Source organism: Sphaerodactylus townsendi, linkage group LG13 (genome assembly GCF_021028975.2).
Source record: "Sphaerodactylus townsendi isolate TG3544 linkage group LG13, MPM_Stown_v2.3, whole genome shotgun sequence".
Classification (NCBI taxonomy): Eukaryota; Metazoa; Chordata; class Lepidosauria; order Squamata; family Sphaerodactylidae; genus Sphaerodactylus; species Sphaerodactylus townsendi.
In genome coordinates, this window is record NC_059437.1 from 54,594,060 (window position 1) to 54,613,268 (window position 19,209).

The window sequence follows — 19,209 nt, forward strand, 5'->3', positions numbered from 1 at the left end:
GTCTGGTCCTAACCCCGGGAGAGGACCGGCAGATTTTCAGATAAGCAGGTGGTACACAGGGCAACAGGGAGGGGCATTTTGAAGCGGTATATTGTCTGCTAAACCTTTTCATTAGGGAACACTGTAGACATTTAGAATTGGGGTGCCTGTAGCTTGACAAATTGCTTTCTATAAGCAATTTGCTTTCTTTTTATTGAATATATGCTAATGAAGGCCTGGAAAAATGCAAATGTTGCCAAGTTTTGTAATTTAAATCCCTCTGAAGCAGCTGTGATCACAGCAGACCCATATATCTTCAGTTGCTCTGCTGATGCAAATTTGAGGGTGCATGGGAGGGGGGGTGGTTTTGGCAACAAAAGTAATGAGGTGTTTTGGGTTTTTTTGCACCTCTTCTACTCCTCCGTCCCAGTGGTTTTGAACACCCTCCGGCACCTTAGCGTCACCACCTCCATTCTCTCCGACCCGTCCCGGTTGCCAGAGCAAGCGACCAAGGCTGTCAGCAAGATGAACCAAACAGCTGGAGAAACCTAACCAAACCTTTCCAAAGAGGGCAGCACAAGCTCCTTCAACCTGGGCAGGCGAGCGGCCGAGCCTCCCAGGACCTCAGAACTTCCTCCGTGTGGTCAGTTTGCTGTGGGACCTTGGCCACGAGGCTGCAAAGGTCGTGGCGGGAGGGCGGGGCCCAGGGGACGACCCTTCGCTGCTGTGCTGAAGGGGCTCGGTCACACGGGAAAGCCGACTCAGGTAAACAAGCAGGCCCGATACCTGCACCAGCAATAGCAGCACTCCTTCAATGCAATGTCACAAAATCTATGCAGCATGGACATTTAAGCGACGCGACCTCCAGCACTCGAAACAGATGGAGGCAGCAGAGCCGAGGCCACAAGGAGCCACGGCGTTAAAAGGGAAACAGGTTAAAAAGCTCTTTTTTCCCCCATTTTGCTCTCTTTCATTTCCCAGTTCTTGGTTTCCTCCTCAGGGAAAAACGGAAGGCGGGGGGGGGGGGGTTCAGAGCCCCGCCTTCCCCAAGTGGAAGTTGGACTTCTTTTTGAGCAGTGGGTCTTTTCCTTCTTGACCTTTCCTGGCAGCAGCCTGGCAAATTGCCTGGGAAAGGGCAGGGGGTGGGCATCAAAATGCTGACAGACGAGTCAGAAGTTGCTCGGGGCCCCCGCAGGCCTTCAAGGAGTCGCCAGGAGACCTCTGGAGCCGGCGAAGGACTTCAGTGGGAAACGCTTCCATAACCAAAAGGAGGAAGAGAACATCTTCTCAGCAGGATCGGAGCACAATATTGACAGCGAATGTGTCCTCTCCCCACATTTTTACTGAGATGGGAATGCTACAGTTTCTTAGTTCAAACTGTCAAGGCGGGATCAGCCTTGCTTTTGCGGCATTTGAGTAAATGGCGTATTATTAACTTCTACTAACTTCCAGCGACTGGCTCTGTGCAGCTTGGCAGAAGCAGGGAGAGCGTTTCTTAGGATCATGCCATTTTGTCTCTCTCTCTCTCTCTCTCTCTTTTTTTTAAAGAAGACCTTTTCACTCTCCTGAGAGGGTCTGCTTTTTGGCAGACTTGGCTGGCCTGGTTACAGCCAGTGGCGCATGTTGGTCTACGAAAGCTACTAGTTCCGTAAGCAGCAATGTACTAGTCTTCCTACACTTACCTATACTGGCACACTGTCAACCAAGTTTACAACCTTTTCCTGCCTGGTCACCCCAAAGTGACTCTTACTTGGCACGGGTAACCGGTGGCCATATGCAGGCACATGCTGAAAAGCTTGAAAGCTATCCGGATGATATTTGCAGAAAATTGTCCCAGAGGCACGAGGGGCTGGTTGTTGTTGCTTTTCTGGGCTGTGGTCTGGTGGTTTTACTCCTGATGTTCTGCTTGCGTGGTGTAGTGGTTAAGAGCAGGTGCACCCTAATCTGGAGAACCAGGTTTGATTCCCTGCTCTGCCACTTGAGCTGTGGCAGCTTATCTGGTGAGCTAGATTAGCTTGTGCACTCCAACACATGCCAGCTGGGCTAGTCACAGTTCTTTGGAGCTCTCTCAGCTCCACCTGCCTCACAGGGTGTTTGTTGTGAGGGGAAAAGGGAAAGGAGTTCATAAGCCCCTTTGAGTCTCTTTACAGGAAAGAAAGTGGGGATATAAATCCAACTCTTCTTCTTCGTCATCTGTGGTTGGCATCTTCAGAAGCAAGTCACAGTAAAATGCGTTTCCCTCCATGGAACAGTGTGGAGTGTGACTTGTGTGGTTGGGTACCTGTTTTGTCATTTGCTCCTGTGGGAGGGGGTGAGACTCATTTGCAAGTGTCCGGGTGCAGTTCATTTGGAATTGCTCATGGGAGGTGCCATCAGAGATCACATCATGCCCGTGTTGCGCCGTTTGTACTAGCTCCCAGTTGAGTTCCGGATCGTCTTCAAGGTATTGGTGTTAACCTTTAAGGGACCGTCTGGCCCCATATGTCCCACGTCAGTCTCTGCGTTCAGCAGAGGCCAATTTGCTGGTGATCCCCGCCCCCTCTATGATGTGGCTGGCCTCTACTAGGGCCAGGGCTTTTACGACCCTGGCCCCTGCCTGGTGGAATGCTCTCCCTCCAGCTGTCCAGGCCCTGCGGGACCTTAATGAGTTCCACAGGGCCTGCAAGACTGAGTTATTCCACCGGGCCTTTGGGGAGACCAGCTGCTGATATGTGTGCCCGAGCACAATCTAAGGCCCACTATTCCCCTCTTAAGAGGAGTTTTAATAGCCAGATGCCATCTATATTTTTAATTGGGTTATGATAATTGAGCGCTGCATTTTAACTTTTTATGTATTTTGTTTTCCACTTGTCTCGCTATTGTTGTAAACCGCCCTGAGCCCTCCGGGGGAGGGCGGTATATAAGTGGAACAATAAATACATAAATAAATAAATTGCATGTGTGTGCGTCACTCTGGACGGTGCCACAGAAACACATCTGACTGTGACCTGCCTCTGAAGATGTCAGACACAGATGTGGGCAAAACATTCGGAGCGAAAAGCCACCAGATCACGGCCACATAGCCCAGAAAGCTCGCAGCAGCCAGTAGATTGGTTCCACCTCTGTTTGCTGTTCTTGTAGCACTGTGCAGAAGTGATGCACTCAGCCCCTTAACCATGGGATTATTTCTGACCCGGATTTCAGATTCTGATTAAGATTAATCATGAGTACAATCTGTACCATCGTAACCCTTAGTCACAGGAAATTAGCTGGAGGTTAAGGGGAATCCACAGCCTGATGATGTAGCAGTTCATCGCAGATGCATGCTCCAAAACTGTCAGGATGTCTTCACACCGTGTTTGTGAGTTGAACTTGCCAGGTGTGGTTGGCCTCACCTGAACTTGTTCTCAGCCCCTTCCCCTTAATGCAGCTGGCTTCTCTTGAACAATAATGATCTGTGTGCCTAGCAATACCCATTTCAGAAAGAGATGCCTGGTATCACAACACGGAGGGATCGTCTCCCAGGGCTGGCCAGGTAGCTGGATCATGCTCGTACTGGGCACGCACCGTTTGTTCTGCTCTTGTTTTGCAAAGGAGGGGTGTTGGCTTTCCAAGGAGAGCCTCAGAGGGGTCAATAAGCCAGACAAGCTTCCCTTTTGCTCCTGTGAGCTCAGCAATAATTCATTTTTGTTTCTCAGTTGGCTTCACTAGCACAAGAAGGGGCAGAATTCGCATCATGCCTTCCCACCAACTTTTCCCACGGTGGATGTTGCTCAGTCATTCAGTTTTCTCAGGACAGCCTTGGCCGAATATTGAGTAAGCCTTTTTTTTTAAATCTACAGACTGGTTCCTCGCATGGGTCTCAGAAGTCGGAACCATTGGGAAAATCTAGAAATGCAGCCACTGTTATGTCTCATGCTAACTTCCAACCATGTTGGTTGGGTACAGCGATAGCCAGTGTGTTTAGTAGGGTGGGGGGCTGGACCCTTCTTGGACTGGGGAGCCGGGGTGCTCCCATAGACTGTAACAGCATAAAAGCGGAATAGCAGAGCTGCACAAACTGAAAATACTACTGGGAGGTGCCCCCCACCCCCCACACACACACCCCACCTCTCTTTGCAGAACCTATAAAGTTGTCCACAAGGTACTCAGTAGCCCCACTGAGGAATGGCTAGCTGGCAGCCCATATTTTTAGTCCAGCCAAGTCCCATGGCAGATCCACACAAGATTGGGGCCTTGGCCAGACCAAAAACATGGGCTTCTGGCTAGCCATTTCTCAATGGGGCAGTCGAATTGTTTAGAACTGCCCAACTTCCCCTCTCCTAAGACCCAAACAGTCACATCACTTCTGCATCTCGTAATTCTTTTTCCTCAGGCGTCAGCTGCTGCTATAGGTGTTGAGAGGATTCCTGCAGAATATTTCACCAAGGGCTGCACTACATGCGCCAGAGGCGTTGATGTGGCTGCTGCTCTGGTTCCTTCCGGTTCTTCCGCTGGCCCAGTCTCCCACCACAGCTCTGTAAACCCCAAGCGAGATGCTCAGCCATTTCTCTTCCTCTTGAGTTGCAGGGGCTCCAGAGACTGGCAGAATTTGTAGAGAGCCAGAAGAGAATTAGGAGCTCTTAGCAGCTCTTTAGCAACTCAACTGGGCCTCTCTGGGGCTTTCCGCACTGACAGAGTTATACTGGTTTCTATCTAGGTTCACCTCAGTGTATCCGCATTGCAACCAAGCTCAACGTTGTTTTGTCTCAGTTCCCCCCCCCCCCCCGAACTGCGACATCCCTGTCGCAGTTATGAACTGCACCTTTCTGCTGGAACAAGGTTGATACCGCTTCGAAGCTTCGAAGTTCGGACGCATGGAAACGACACCTCATCCGTTCAGCCAATCACGAGCCACTTTTGTGGCATATGCAAAACAGGAGAGTTGTGGCGGGCATGTAACTGTAAACTGTAAAAAAAAGAATGCTCCCGTTTCCCGTGGTAACACAAGCTCCAATCACGATCGAGGAGCGAAACAGGCACCAAGATGATCCCGCCCACTTAGCTCGGTTCCAGGGGGCCAAGTAAGTTGCTGTGCGGACTGCCTGGAATCACCCCCCACTGAAGGGAACCGAGTCGACCTTAGCTCCCTTCTGTAGTGCGGAAAGCCCCTCTGTGTCTTTTTATCCCGTTGACCCAACTGAGCAAGGAGGTACTGCCCAGTGTTAACCAGCTCCTGACTCAAAGAAGGGCTGTTGGTTTGACAGCACAGGGTGTGTGGATGAATACCTAAGGCAGGTGAAATAGTGTTCACACCACACCTGATCTGTTTTGAAAGGAAGAGGCAGAGGCAGAGGGGCTCACTCAGGGTCCGGAGCTGGCACCTGTCATTCTCTTGCTCCTTCAGCATACAACTTGTTAGGACTTTTGATCTGTTTATATTGCTGAGATGTTTTCAGTTCCGGTTTGACCTGAACCAAAAGCGTGGTGTAGTGTTTGACTTTGCCATGCTTGTAATTAACATGGAGACGCTTTCTCCTCCCCAGCATCTGATGCTCCAACACCTGCTGTGCATGTTCTACCTGTGCACATCTACCTGGAAGTATTTTTCACAGTATTCAGCTAAGCGTACTTCCAAGAACAAATGCATAAGATTATAGCCTGAGTGCTTGCTCTAAATTAGGGGGCGGTTTTGAATTTCTCATCCTTATTGTTTGGGGCTGAATTGTCCCTGTTTTGGTTTCACTGACCCCTTGTGCAAAATTGAAACTATGACGTCTTTATTTTCTCATCATTTCCTGTTTCCTACTACCATTTTCTTCTGTAAAATACATTTTGCTAAATATTTCAGGATCAATAAATCAGCATTACAGATTATGCATATATTATATTAATTTTGTACATATCCAATAGAAAAATGTTCCATGCACTCCCACGATAACCAGATCTCCGAAAACAGAAGGGAAAACATTGACAAAAAGGCAGAGAATGCCCCAGCCTTCCTGCTCTGTAGGCATCTATCCCTGAAGGGTCGCCTGCCACAAAATGACTAGCTTACAGTTCTTTGTTCCAGACCTATTTGTGTGTGGCGTAGGCGGTTAAGAGTAGGAGGCAGTGGCGTAGGAGGTTAAGAGCTCGTGTATCTAATCTGGAGGAACCGGGTTTGATTCCCAGCTCTGCTGCCTGAGCTGTGGAGGCTTATCTGGGGAATTCAGATTAGCCTGTGCACTCCCACACACGCCAGCTGGGTGACCTTGGGCCAGTCACAGCATCTCGGAGCTCTCTCAGCCCCACCTACCTCACAGGGTGTTTGTTGTGTGTGAGGTGGGGAAGGGCAAGGAGAGTATACGGCCCTTTGTGTCCTGCAGGAGAGAGAGAAGGGGGTTGATATAAATCAAACTCACCATTCCTTCTTCTTTACTTAATACCCATTTTTTTTTTTTTTTTTGCCTAAAAGGGAAAATGAGGCCCTTTTTCCAAAACAGTGGATTCTTCCTTTCCCTTGGTCCTCAGCTGCTGACCCAAGCCCATCAGTTTGCTGTCTCCCTGGTCAGTCTGCCTTGAACACTCTTTAGGGAAACTATTACGTCGTCATGTTACATTTACTGGTAATCAGGAGGGAATTTTTTGTGTGCTTTAATTGCCTGGCAAGGCTGTTCTATCCTCTGATGACAGGGAAATTGGCTTTTGTAAACTTGTGACAAAGTCGCCCAGGGAGCCTTAGTGCAAAGGACGAGAACATCACCCGTTCTGTTTTTCAGAGGCACTTTCTCAGGGTACCCAGAAATGCATCTGAGGCTGCAACAGGAGCAGGAAAATGAGTCAGTGAGACAATGCATCCACCCACTTGGCTTGAGCTTCCTCTCTCCATTACAGCAAGCAAAGTAACCCGTTAACCATAAAGACTGACTGATTTGTTGCGGCCCTTGGGAGCTACAGCCCACTTCCAGAGACTGGCGGATCTGGTGACAGGTGTCAGAACTTCCCCTGTGGCCTTTCAGATGCCAGAGTGCCAGGTACGGGTTCTCCAAACAGAATCCAGTCCTATTCGTCTTAGATGGCCTCTCCGTCCCCTTTCCCAGCTCAGCTTATTGCCCAGTGTTCCTGTGGCTTTCCATTCCCACCTGTCTATGAGCATCATGTAATGCTTGTGCCAACAATTAGCCTGGTTTAGTTAAGCTCTTTTTTTTTTTTTACTTCTGCGCCCACTGAGATAAGAATTAAAGAATAACATGGAATGTATTGCCGAAGGCTTTCATGGCCGGAATCACTGGGGTGCTGTGGGTTTCCAGGCTGTATGGCCATGTTCTAGCAGCATTCTCTCCTGACGTTTTGCCTGCATCTGTGGCTAGAATCTTCAGAGGATCTCCTGCATCTGTGGCTGGCATCTTCAGATCCTCTGAAGATGCCAGCCACAGATGCAGGCGAAACGTCAGGAGGCCTAATGCTGGCTAGAATACTCGGGCATATAATTCGCCAGCCAGCCTACAACACCAATAGGGAACCTTGACTTTAAAACAAAGGGCTTTCCAGTGTTCCTCTGATAACAGTAAAACAGACGTCTGCTCTTTAGGAATAACTCTCTGACACTTCGTTCAATATGAACTCAAGTTCAGTCCATATGAGCTTGCCGAAAATTGGAGCAGGGAATTCAGCAGGGGTGGGGGATTTGGAAAATGCACACGCACAAACACAAATTATTTCACAAATTCCTGGTTCACCTGCATGGGAGGAATAAGGCGAAGACTGCAGGTAGAGAATTGTGTTTTTCAAACGTTTAAAATTTGCAAATAAAAAACAGCCCAGCAGATAGAAGGCCAATTCCAGACGATGTCTGTCCTCAGCAGCCTAAAATGATAGCAGATCCACTCCCTCATTCTTCTGTATGTGAGAACCAGGCCTCAGTCCGTGAGCCTTTGTTTGCAGACAAAACCATGAGACATTCTTCTTCTGTTTGTGAAGAGTTTTAGACACAGCTCCTGTCCATTTTAAGGAGTTATATTAGACAAAACGGAGGTGTTACACTTAAGTTTTCTCACACCTGCATAACAAACTGCCTTGGAGAAAAATCCCTTTTTTAATGCTGATCACAGATGTAGGGTTACTTTGCATTACAGTTGTCCAAGTACATATGTGCGTGGGGGGGGGGGGGGGGTAAATCCTGATTGCTCATGCAAATTGAATCCCCCCCTCCAAGCTCTTGTGTGCACAACAGTTTCATAATAACTTGTATGAACTGAGAAGAAGGTGATAGTAGAGCTAGTAAGGTTGCAGTATGACTGTAACATTACCCGTTGCGTACAGAAGAGGTTTCAGCATGACTGTTCTGCAGTGAGTTGTGTGTTTGGTTTTTTACGGGCTAACTTTATTCTGAAGTTCAGCCTCAAACGTGCATTTTTTAAAAATTGTGATTGGAATTGATGCTACAAGCAATCCATGTGGTGGTTGTTTGGATAAGTTTTGCTTCTTTGGCAAATGTGATGGTAACTGTTCTCTCTTCTTTAATGGATTTTACTCTTAAAATTGCAGCAAGCTTGGAAAGTCAGCAACTCCAGGCATGCCCTTTTGTAGCCTGTGATAAGGATTTTTTTTTTCTATTTGCATGAAAGGGCCTTTCACCTACTTGGGTTGCTCTCTTGAAACTGTGCAATTACATTTTTTATAGTTACAACCAAAATAAATGCTATTTTTGGGGAAAAAACAGACTTGAATTGTAGTCTTTCTTTTCGAAAAGATGCTTTGCTACTGACTAGAGTCCCTAGACAAGCTAATTCTGTGGTGTAGTTGTTACTGCTGCTGTTTCCTGGGTGGTAACATAGTGGCTAAGAGCAGGTGCACTCTGATCTGGAGGAACCTGGTTTGATTCCCAGCTTTGCCGCTTGAGTTGTGGAGGCTTATCTGGGGAATTCAGATTAGCCTGTGCACTCCCACACGTGCCAGCTGCGTGACCTTGGGCAAGTCACAGCTCTTCGGAGCTCTCTCAGCCCCACCCACCTCACAGGGTGTTTGTTGTGAGGGAGGAAGGGCAAGGAGATTGTAAGCCCCTTTGAATCTCCTATGGGAGAGAAAGGGGGGGGGGATATAAATCCAAACTCCTCCTCTTCTTCTTTAAGTTTCTAGTCAGCCCTTCTCTAAGGATTCAGGAGTGTGCAGTCTCATTAAATTATTTTAAAAAAATAATCGTATCAAATTCTCGACATGGCCAACTCTGTGGATACTTAAAACCAGAGACTGCAGCCATGAATCCACAAGGTAGATGTTTCTTCAAAACTGAAAAGGCCCCTAGTTTACAAAATAAAACCTAAACTCTAAAAGAAAGGTTGGGTTAAAGTAACCAGCTTTGGGGCCCCAGTGGGGGAAGGGGCAAGGTATAAATGAAGTGAGCAGATAATACAGCTCTAGATGGGCACATAAAAGACAGGGTGGGGGTGGGGGTTTAGAATTGCTAAAGGGAATAGGTTTGTGGTGGCGAACCTTTTGCACTCCAGATGTTATGGACTACAATTCCCATCAGCCCCTGCCAGCACTAAACTTTCTGTTTAGTGCTAGGATCCTTCGTTTGGCACCCTGTTAATGAACCAGAGGCACAGGATCCAACTCCTTTTGCCTGATTAGCTGAGCACAGACTACTGCTGTTGTGAGTGGGCTGCTCTAAAGAAACCCGATACTTTCAGGAAAACGTAAATCGCAAAAAGAGCTGATCGCCCCTTGAGGACTGACATGATTGTTCCAATTGCAAAGGGGTGGGTGCTGACACAGAGAGATTTATCTGTCAGAGGAAAGGGTGGTTGCCCTCAAAAAGCTTCAAGGACCAGAAGTGATTTATGGCAAGAACTAAAACCACTAGAAAGCACCGAATCCCCCCCCCCCCTTAACGCTGCTGTTCAGCAGCAGGATATGAGAAATCAGTTGATCTCTTAGTAACAGCTGGGAGCAGCCAGTTCACACTATCAGTACGGATTCATAGATAAGCACACAAGTAAACTGAATTATGTATCTTGCAAATGGAAGGGCTGGGGCTGTGGGGCAGCAAGCTTGGACCGTGCTTACGGAATCAGTCGGACTTAATTTGGCCCTGCTCAAGGCTGATTGTACATGGCTGCTCTGCCCCGCAGCGGGGGAGCGTTTTCTTCGGGGCAGAGATTTCTGTACTGATGCACTCTGTGCTACTGTGACACAGATCCCGAAAGCTTTGCGGTTAATGAGACTAGGGAACCCCCAAAGTTTTTCCTGACTTTGGGGTTTTTTGCTTCTTCTGGTCTCCCCCACCACCACTCTTTGCGGGCATTTCCAGAGGATCTATGGCTGGCTTTTGCAAAAAGCAAAAATAGATATAATGCTGAAATATCAATATAACATAGAAATGTTGATATAAAAATTTTAAGGGCTTTAAAAGCAAAGCAATCTTGTGATGATTGGGAGCAACCCAGACATGGGGGCGGGCAAGGCACACAACAGGCAGTGGGACGCCTCCTTGGAAGTAAACAGAAATGTGAGGATAGCGATGGCCACTATAACGATCGTTATAACGATGGCCGTTACGATGATCCCTATAGTGGCCATCGATATCGTTATAACGACATCGAACCTGTGCCCCCAGCACGGCCATCGTTATAACGACAGTAGACGCCACTATAACGATGGCCGTTACAGCAATCGTTATAAACGGTCATCGTTATAACGATCGTTATAGTGGCGTCTGCTGTTGTTATAACGATGGCCGTGCTGGGGGGCACAGGTTCGTCGTCGCTGGGGGGGACTCTGGCCGCCCTCCCCCCCCCCCGTGTACTAATGGACGTTATAACAATGGTAGGATCAGGGGGGCGTAGTGGTGGGGGGAAATGGGTCGGCTCTCCGGGACACTGTGAGGCTCATTCTGCTCAGCTGCTGCAGCCGATCGGGGGGGGGGGGGGGCCCCAGCCAGGCCAGGTGTGGCGGAAGTTTGGGGGGCGGGGGTGAAAAGCAGCGACGAACGTGTGCTCCGGTGGCCAAAGTCGTAAACTACAAGCGCTTATCCCCGTGTTTCCAGAGGGGAGATGTGAATGACTCCCGTTTGTGGTTTTTTTGTGCTTCTTCCGCTCAGGACTCACCTTCCAATTCTCCACCCACCCACACACACCCCTCCACATGTGACTGTGCTTATCTCCCTGTTTGCAGAGGAGAGATGTGAATGACCTGATAACCCATAGTGAATGACGAGACCGCAGATGGATGTTATTTGGGGCGGGGGGGGGGGGGGATTCCGCTGACTTCCCGAGCCTCTTTGACCTGGCAGCCCGGTTGGAAAATGGAGCCGAGAGCCTAGGGCGGCCTTTCCCCGGCGCCGCCTTCGCACGAGGCCGCACGTCGAAGTTTATATTTTATTTATTTATTTATATTTATATATTCGGTTGTGGAGTGTCCGTGCCTCTTTGGGCAGGGGAGCCGCCGGGGACGCTGCTGCTGCTGCCCTCCGGTGGCCAAAGGCCTGAACTACAAGCGCGTCTCAGACTCTGCAAAGGGGCTTTTGCTCCAAAGAGGCTCCGACACTATGCAACCTCCACCTGCGGCCTCGTGCGAAGGCGGCGCCCTGAGAAGCGTCATCCCGGGCTCCTGGCATCCCTTTCGTACAGGAGCCCCTTGGCCAAAGAGCCTCAGAAAGTTAGCGGGGCCCCCACAACCTGCACATGAGGTCCCGTGCAAAGGCGGCGGTCAGAGTGGCGCTGTCCCGGGCTGTTGGCATCCATTCTGCACAGGGGTCGGACCTCCTCTCCCAGGAGTGCTGGGAAGCTCCAGTTCAGGGGCTGGCAGATGTGCAAGACGTCATTTCTGGTCCCCTCTTCCCCATAGAGTCTCCCCCACTTTTCTGAAAAGCACAAGGGGGGGCTGGCTTCTGGCAACCCCTCCTTGGTTGGACTGGCCTGGGCTCCCCCCCCCAAATCCTGCCCCCCTCTTTCAAGAATAGAGAGGCCACACACAGCTGCTTTCTTTTACATAGATTTAGTGATTACAGCCATGAAAGTCTTCAACAATACAATAAATAAATAACAGTACAATAAATAAATACATATTTGTTATTGGAAATTGCATATTTAGCATGTGTTTTACTGAAGATAACAATATTAACCAATATTAATCACCTTTGATTTACTATCATGGTTACCTGAGCAACCGCCTGTGTACATATCTCACACACCACTTTGCCAGAGGGCCAATAAATGCTGTTAAGACAGCTCCCTGCAAAAACACAATTCTTTAACACGTTATGACATTTATTAAACAATTTTATTATATACTTTAAATATTTATTCCTTATACAGCTCAAGGTGGCTTACAACATAAATAAAATGCATAAATTAAAATACATTAAAAACATGCATTGTTATCTTCATGAGATGTACTAAATAAATACCCATGTATGATCCACTCTGGCATTCTAGGAAGCTAGTGGTCTTTTATAAATTGAAAGTTATTTATAGATGGAAATATTATTTTTTTAAATAAACCTTTCTAGATGAGAATATTATAAAAATAAATACATAAGTATCTGCTCTGTGTTCAACCATAACTCCCTTCCCCTTTTTGGCTTACCTGCGGAACTTAATTATTAACTTAAATGTATTTGCTCAAGGGAAGCAAAAAAAAATGCCATTTGAATTCCGGGCATTTGTAACTCAAATGTAAAGGGGCCACACTTGCTTTTTTTGCTTGCAGTTTTAGCGCCCAGCAAAATTGCTTGCAGTTTTAGTGACCACAATTTTGCTTGCAGTTTTAGTGCCCAGCTTTCTTTTGTTTCAACCCCACTCAGAAGTGTGCTGCGTTGACATTTGCAGCTTCACCTGTTAAAATGTCCCCAAGTGAAAATGTGCCAAATGATTTGTGGGCTTCCTCAGCATCAGCCAACATTTCGTTTCAAGGTTTCTTGCATTAAACAGTTGTAACGTTCAGCAGCCTTGACGAAAAATATTTTTGGGGCTGTTTCGTTTTCCTTATTGTAGGTGATGTGTATAGAGGAACTTTCCACCTTCCAGTATTCCAGACAGTTTTCCTGCTGTTTAAGGTAGATCTCCCCCAGGTCCCTTATAGCTGCAGCAACATCAGGAATCTCATTGAGCTGTTTGAACAGAGTGTGAAAAGCCTTGACAACGTCCCCTTTACTGAAGGAGCTATTGCAACTGGGGAGCTGATTGTTGCTAGCGCTGATGCCTGTGTTGCTTGCCATGTCAAGAAAATACTTTGTCTGCAAAAATTGAAACAAACATATGATATTTTGTTAGCCCCTCTGTCCCAGTATAGCTTGAAACTGCTCAGAGATTGAGCCCCACCTTTTTGCCCACCGTTTCTAATTCCTGCCACAAGAATATGACATCTCTGGAGCACCTCTCTTCGCCACCCTTTGAATTAAAACTGGATGCGCCCTTCCACCCACGAAAAATTGTTTATTTTGACTTAGTTAATTTATATGCCGTTTCCTTGCCTCCCGAGAGACACTCAGGGTAGTTAGTGATGACTAAAACCTTAGGGTAGAATCTGACAAAATGCTGAACAGTCACTAATTTCTCAGGAACAACTATTTCATCAATCCCACTCAGCAAAATTAAACTACCTACAGGAACAAGGGTGTTTTTGAATGGCTCTAATCCACAAGTGTCAAACTCGCGGCCCTCCAAATGTTATGGACTACAGTTCCCATCATCCCCTGCCAGCATCATGCTGGCAGGGGATGATGGGAACTGTAGTCCATAACATCTGGAGGGCCACGAGTTTGACACCTATGCTCTAATCTCAGTTCCTGGGGAAGGGGGGTTTTACAGATTAGGAAAAGAGGCTGAGGAAAGGCTTTCCTGTGGGCTCCCATCGGCTGGATTTCAGATAATGTGGCTTTTAACTGGAAAACCTCCCCAGCTTAAAACTTGGGCAGGCTGGTGTGGGAGGAAACAGCCACGCTGGGCCTTTGGATCCAAACCCTTTCACGATTTCAGCACTGGATCCAAACCAGAGGTGGGATCCAACCAGTTCTCACCACTTCTCTAGAAATGGTTACTAATTTTTTCTGAGTGCCGAGAAGGGGTTACTAAAGCAACCTCCCTGCCCAATGGGGACTGGAGGTGTGTGTGTGCAGCGGCGCCACTATTTGAATCCCACCACCATTGGAACCTGTTATTAAAATTTTTGGAACCTGTTATTAAAATCTGTTTGACTCTTCACTGAAATTCAGTTCATTTTTAGAGTAAGAACTATCAGCCCCAACCATGGTCAATCAGACCTGTGTGAATCTCTATTCTGGGCATCTCCCCTTTGAAGGCCTGTTATTTCCTGCTACATCTCTGAATCAGGAGTAATGGACCTCATAGCATCTTTCAGAACCCAGCCACGTCATCTGCAAAGCAGAAGTAGGTTGGGAAGACACCAGACTGCCAACTTCTTTTGTAATGAGTGCCTCTAGGCTTGGAGGTGACCGTTTTGAATTATTTCTTACGGCACGCCAGTGGCTTGAATTATTTCTTATGGCACACCAGTGGCTTCAGCCTCATCCAGGAATTTTTGCTCCAGGGTCTTCCAAGAGTCATCTTCTACTGATATTCTGTATCAGGTATGTCCTAACACTGGATTGGATTCTCCAGCGCTGCCTTCCTTCATGACAAGAGCCTGTCTTATGAGTAGCCAGATTCAAGTCCAGTAGCACCTTAGAAACCCACAAGATATCTGGGGTAGGAGCTTTTGCGACTTGAAGAGCCCTTTGTCAGAGAGGCTCCATTGTGAATCTCTCTCTTATGTCAGGAGAAACTGTGAGTGTTAATGGGGCTATTGATCCATGGGATCCAGCCCTATGATGACATATCAGGCAATGTTTTCAACGCTTTGGCGCTGAAAGGTTTGACAAGACACCACAAGCCAGGTGAGGGTTGGGGGAAGGAAGGGCCAGACGAAAAGGGACTGAATCCTCAATTGACTGATAGTTTAAAACTGTAAACTAGCAAGCTGGGCTTTGGACTGCACTTACATAGCCAAAAACTTCCCGATATAAAAAAGGAATCGCTTTAATTTTACAGCTCTACTGTCATGTCAAGTAAAATGTATTATTGTTTATAGCCATAGGTGTTAATTTAGAACAGTGATGGCGAACCTTTTCGAGAACGAGTGCCCAAACTGCAACCCAAAACCCACTTATTTATCGCAAAGTGCCAACATGGCAATTTAACCCGAATACTGAGGTTTTAGTATAGAAAAAACGGTTGGCTTTGCTGTGAAGCAACTGTGCAACGCTTCAAACAGGTGAATCACGACTCTAGGAGGGTTTACTCAGAAGCAAGCCACATTGCCAGCAACCGAGCTTACTCCCAGGTAAAGGATCACACTTTAGTTCTTTCCATGAATATCAGTAGGGTTTAACAGTGCTTAACAGGGTTACCTACACTGCTTCCCCAAAACTAGGTCTTAGGTTTAGTGCTAATAATCTCCCTGAAATATTTGCACTATTATCACATGACGAACTCTGTGCACGCGTGCCCACAGAGAGGGCTCTGAGTGCCACCTCTGGCACCCGTGCCATAGGTTCGCCACCACTGATTTAGAATATAGACAAACAGCTCTATTGTGTGTTTTGCATACCTGGTAGAAAGCACACACACACAAAAGTGGGTTCATTTGTTGTAGGAAGCCTCCATGCAGATGCAAAGGTACAGTCCAGTGATTGGTCATCAACTAACAAAGGACTATTGGAACCTATGGGCAGGAAAATAATACCTGGCTATGGCTGTAGCTATAGTTATAGCTGTCGTTATAGGGGCTTGATCCACTAAGACATTCTCGTGCGCAAGCCCCGCTGAAATTAATTGCAAAAGCACGGAAGAGCTGTTGTAAACCCCTAGTAGGCTAAAAGATGGTGGAAGAAAAGCTGAACTAAGCGAAACTCTTCTATCATCTGATCAGAAGCTTCCACAACCTCTTGAACAAATGGAATCATGGATGACAAAGTAATAAATCAAATCTGCACCAAAGGAAATCATTGGTGGAAAACCACTAATGATTATTTTCACTCAAGAAGGTTCTTCAGCTGCAGCTCTTTAGAGTCGGGGGTTGTAATCATTTTTTCAAAGCACTAAGGTTATGTTACCTAAAATCAGTGCATTCTATGTGTGAAGTTATGCGTCAATCTGATTTTGTAAAGGAGATTCCACCCTGTTTTCAGTGTTTGCAATAATAGTTTTTTTTTTAAGTAACAAGCCTTTATTGGCATAAAATAAACATACAAAATAAGCATACAAAATTTGCCCATTATTGCTCACAGTTATAGACACTGGTACTAAAATATATACATGGTCCTTCTGTAACTATAGGACATTCCTTCAGCTAAGTTGACTCACTTAAACGTCATCGGATACTGACAGAAGCTAGAAAAATTACCGCTGGCTATATGTGGTCATAATACATAGACATTGATTGGTATTCATCTAGACTTACGTCTATTATCGTTAGCAGAAATTTTGCTACATTCTCGCACACTGTGGGATCCATGTTGTTCAAAAGCATAGGTATCTTGAGAGCATCAGTTAGATTGTTATACAGGAATGGGATAAGTGCAGATTGCGACATTCTGATTTTTGCAAACCTTACACAATGAAAGAGGGTATGATCGAGTGTCTCCACCTGACCCATATGCAATAATAGTTCAAGAAAGCACTGGATTCAAAATTAAACTGTGACTTCTGTGATTTTTGTATTAAAATGTGGGGAAGGAGGGGGAGAGCAGAGAGAGATCCTAAATGTCACCTTAGTAGCATGAAATATCTCCTGATTTTAAAATTAAAGGGTGGGTGGGTGCATCATACTCACAGCATTTTCAAGATCTTTTGCGTGTTGTTGTAAACACTTATCGCAATCACGACACGGGTTCGTGGGATGCGGACATGCCAGGGAGCAGCAGAAAATAAAGATCACTCCACGGATTTCTGTTTACAAAGGTAGATAAATGCAATTTATTGTTGCAAGAGAATAGAGGAACGCGACTAACAATGGAGGCGTTTCATCTTTTCAGTGTTCTGGCTTTGCAAACTATAGTGGTTTTCCAAACTATACTCCATTAAATTTATTGTAAGTTTTTTTGGCGCCCTACAATGACAAGAACAGTAATGGGAGAGGAAGTTCTAGCTTGTCTACCTCTACAGATCTTTCCTGGCAATCCATTTAAAACACGCATTTTAAAACCCCATACTTTGACAGACAGACAGACAGACAATAAAACGTTGCCAAGTTATTATACTCGGGAAGTCCCATTCAGGTTGTCACAAGTATAAACTGCCTGTTGGTCCCATTCTTACTCCCACCCCCCACCATGAGTATAGCTGAAGACCCCAAACACAACACATAAAGGGGAAACCTACCGTTCCCAACCGGCATGGTTAACACAGGTGCAAGAGGCTTCAGTTTTGGGGTGACTTCCACTTGTCTGTCTTTTCAGGGACCACAGAGCCCATATTTAAGCGATTTGGACAAGATTTGGGTGGCAGGAAGTGAGTGAAGCTGGGAAATGGTGGGAGGGTGGGGTAATTTTGATTTGGTGATTTTTCTCATTTTGTCAGATTCTTTTCCCTGGAACAATGTTTGCCGTGCACGAGGTATCACCTGAGGGTGACTTTTCAGCCTTGAAAGACAAGTGCCCACACGGGGAGCTCAGATTAAGATCATTTCCTTTCCCCCCATTGTAGTCATTCATTTCTTATTCACCGTGATTGTGATCAGTGAAGGCCCGAGGATGTGGTTGTGACTCCTGGACCTCCGAGGTCTCCGAGCAGCTATCTGGGTGGTCCTCCTGGGGTCCCAGTTTTATCTGTAGCTCATACCAGCTCTCAGAAGTGAGACTTGGAATAGGGTTCCCCAGTATGCTACCTGTCAGCACTGTGGAGCCTGTGGACACCTTCTGTGGGTGCCCACCAATTGTTTTGAGAACATGGGTGGAATTTTGTCCAGCAGGACTTTTGATTGACCACTGGAGATCTAATCACCACTGCAAATTTTTAAAAAGTTGCTGGGAGCCAGCATGGTATAGTGCAGGGGTCTTCAAACTATGGCCCTCCAGATGTTCATGAACTACAATTCCCATCAGCCCCTGCCAGCATGGCCAAGTGGTAGGGCTCATGGGAATTGTAGTCTATGAACATCTGGAGGGCCATAGTTTGAAGACCCCTGGTATAGTGGCTAAGAGCTGTGGATTCTAATCTGGTGAACAGGATTTGTTTCCTGGTTCCTACACATGAAGCCTTCTGGGTGACCTTGGCCCAGTCACAGTTCTCTCAGAACTCTCTCAGCTCCACCTACCTCACAAGATTCCTGTTGTGGGGAGAGGAAGGGAAAAGGAGCTTGTAAGTTGTCTTGAATCTCTTTACAGGACAGAAAGGCAGGGTATAAAACCAAACTCTTTTTCTTCATCATCAACTGCCACCACAGCACTAGGATCTTAAGTGTATATCTAAATATAAAATGTATGTATGCAAGGAAATACTTTAAAATAACGTGCTTATTTTTAAAGTCCCCTAGTAAAACAGAGCTACTCATCTGTAACAACTTTACATAGTATGCCTTTACTTCCTTTGTTATTATTTAAGTATATTGGTTGGAAAACTTGAATTTTAGTAATTTCTGTGACCTCCTTTGGGTCCTTTCAGGGCACAAAGGGACATATAAGTGTCTCTATATAAAGATTTTCCCAGTAGCTAATATTGGCCTGCCTGATTGCTGAATCTGCCAGGGCACCTCCACACATGCAGAATGATGCACTCTCAATCCACTTTCAATGCCCTTTGCAGCTGGATTTTACTGTGTGACACTGGCGTAATGTCCATTGGGCAAGGTGGGCAGCTGCCCAGGGCATCACCTTGTGGGGGGCATCAAAATGCTGGGTTCGTTTTTGGGTATTTTAGTGGTTTTCCATTTTTGGCCTGCAGGGGGCGCAGTTTTTAGGCTAGCGGCACCAAAATTTCAGGGTATCATCTGGAGACTGTCATGATGGCACCCCCAAGGTTTGGTGCAGTTTGGTTCAGGGGGTCCAAAGTTATGAACTCCCAAAAGGGGTGCCCCCATCTCCTTAGCAAAGAATGTGGGATGGGGTACCCCCTTTGGGGGTCCATAACTTTGAACCCCCTAAACCAAACTGCACCAAACTTTGGGGGTACCATAAGGACAGTTTTCAGATGATACCCTGAAACTTTGGTGCTGATACATCTAAAAATGCGCCCCCTGCAGGAACATCCCAGAAATTTGCCCAAGAATCTTTGTTCTGCATTGAGTTTTCTG

The 19,209-nt window shown here is 46.6% G+C and overlaps 1 protein-coding gene across 1 annotated transcript in view; it reads left to right on the plus strand.

Annotated features, from left to right (window-relative positions):
• The window catches only part of LOC125442502 (MLX interacting protein), a 40,246-nt gene extending 38,283 nt beyond the window's left edge, over positions 1–1,963 (plus strand). Inside the window, exon 17 of the mRNA XM_048513870.1 lies at positions 410–1,963. Within this exon, the coding sequence (XP_048369827.1) occupies positions 410–531 (122 nt within the window). The 3' untranslated portion in view covers positions 532–1,963. The remainder of the gene's footprint in view (positions 1–409) is intronic.
• The last annotated feature ends 17,246 nt before the right edge of the window (positions 1,964–19,209 follow it).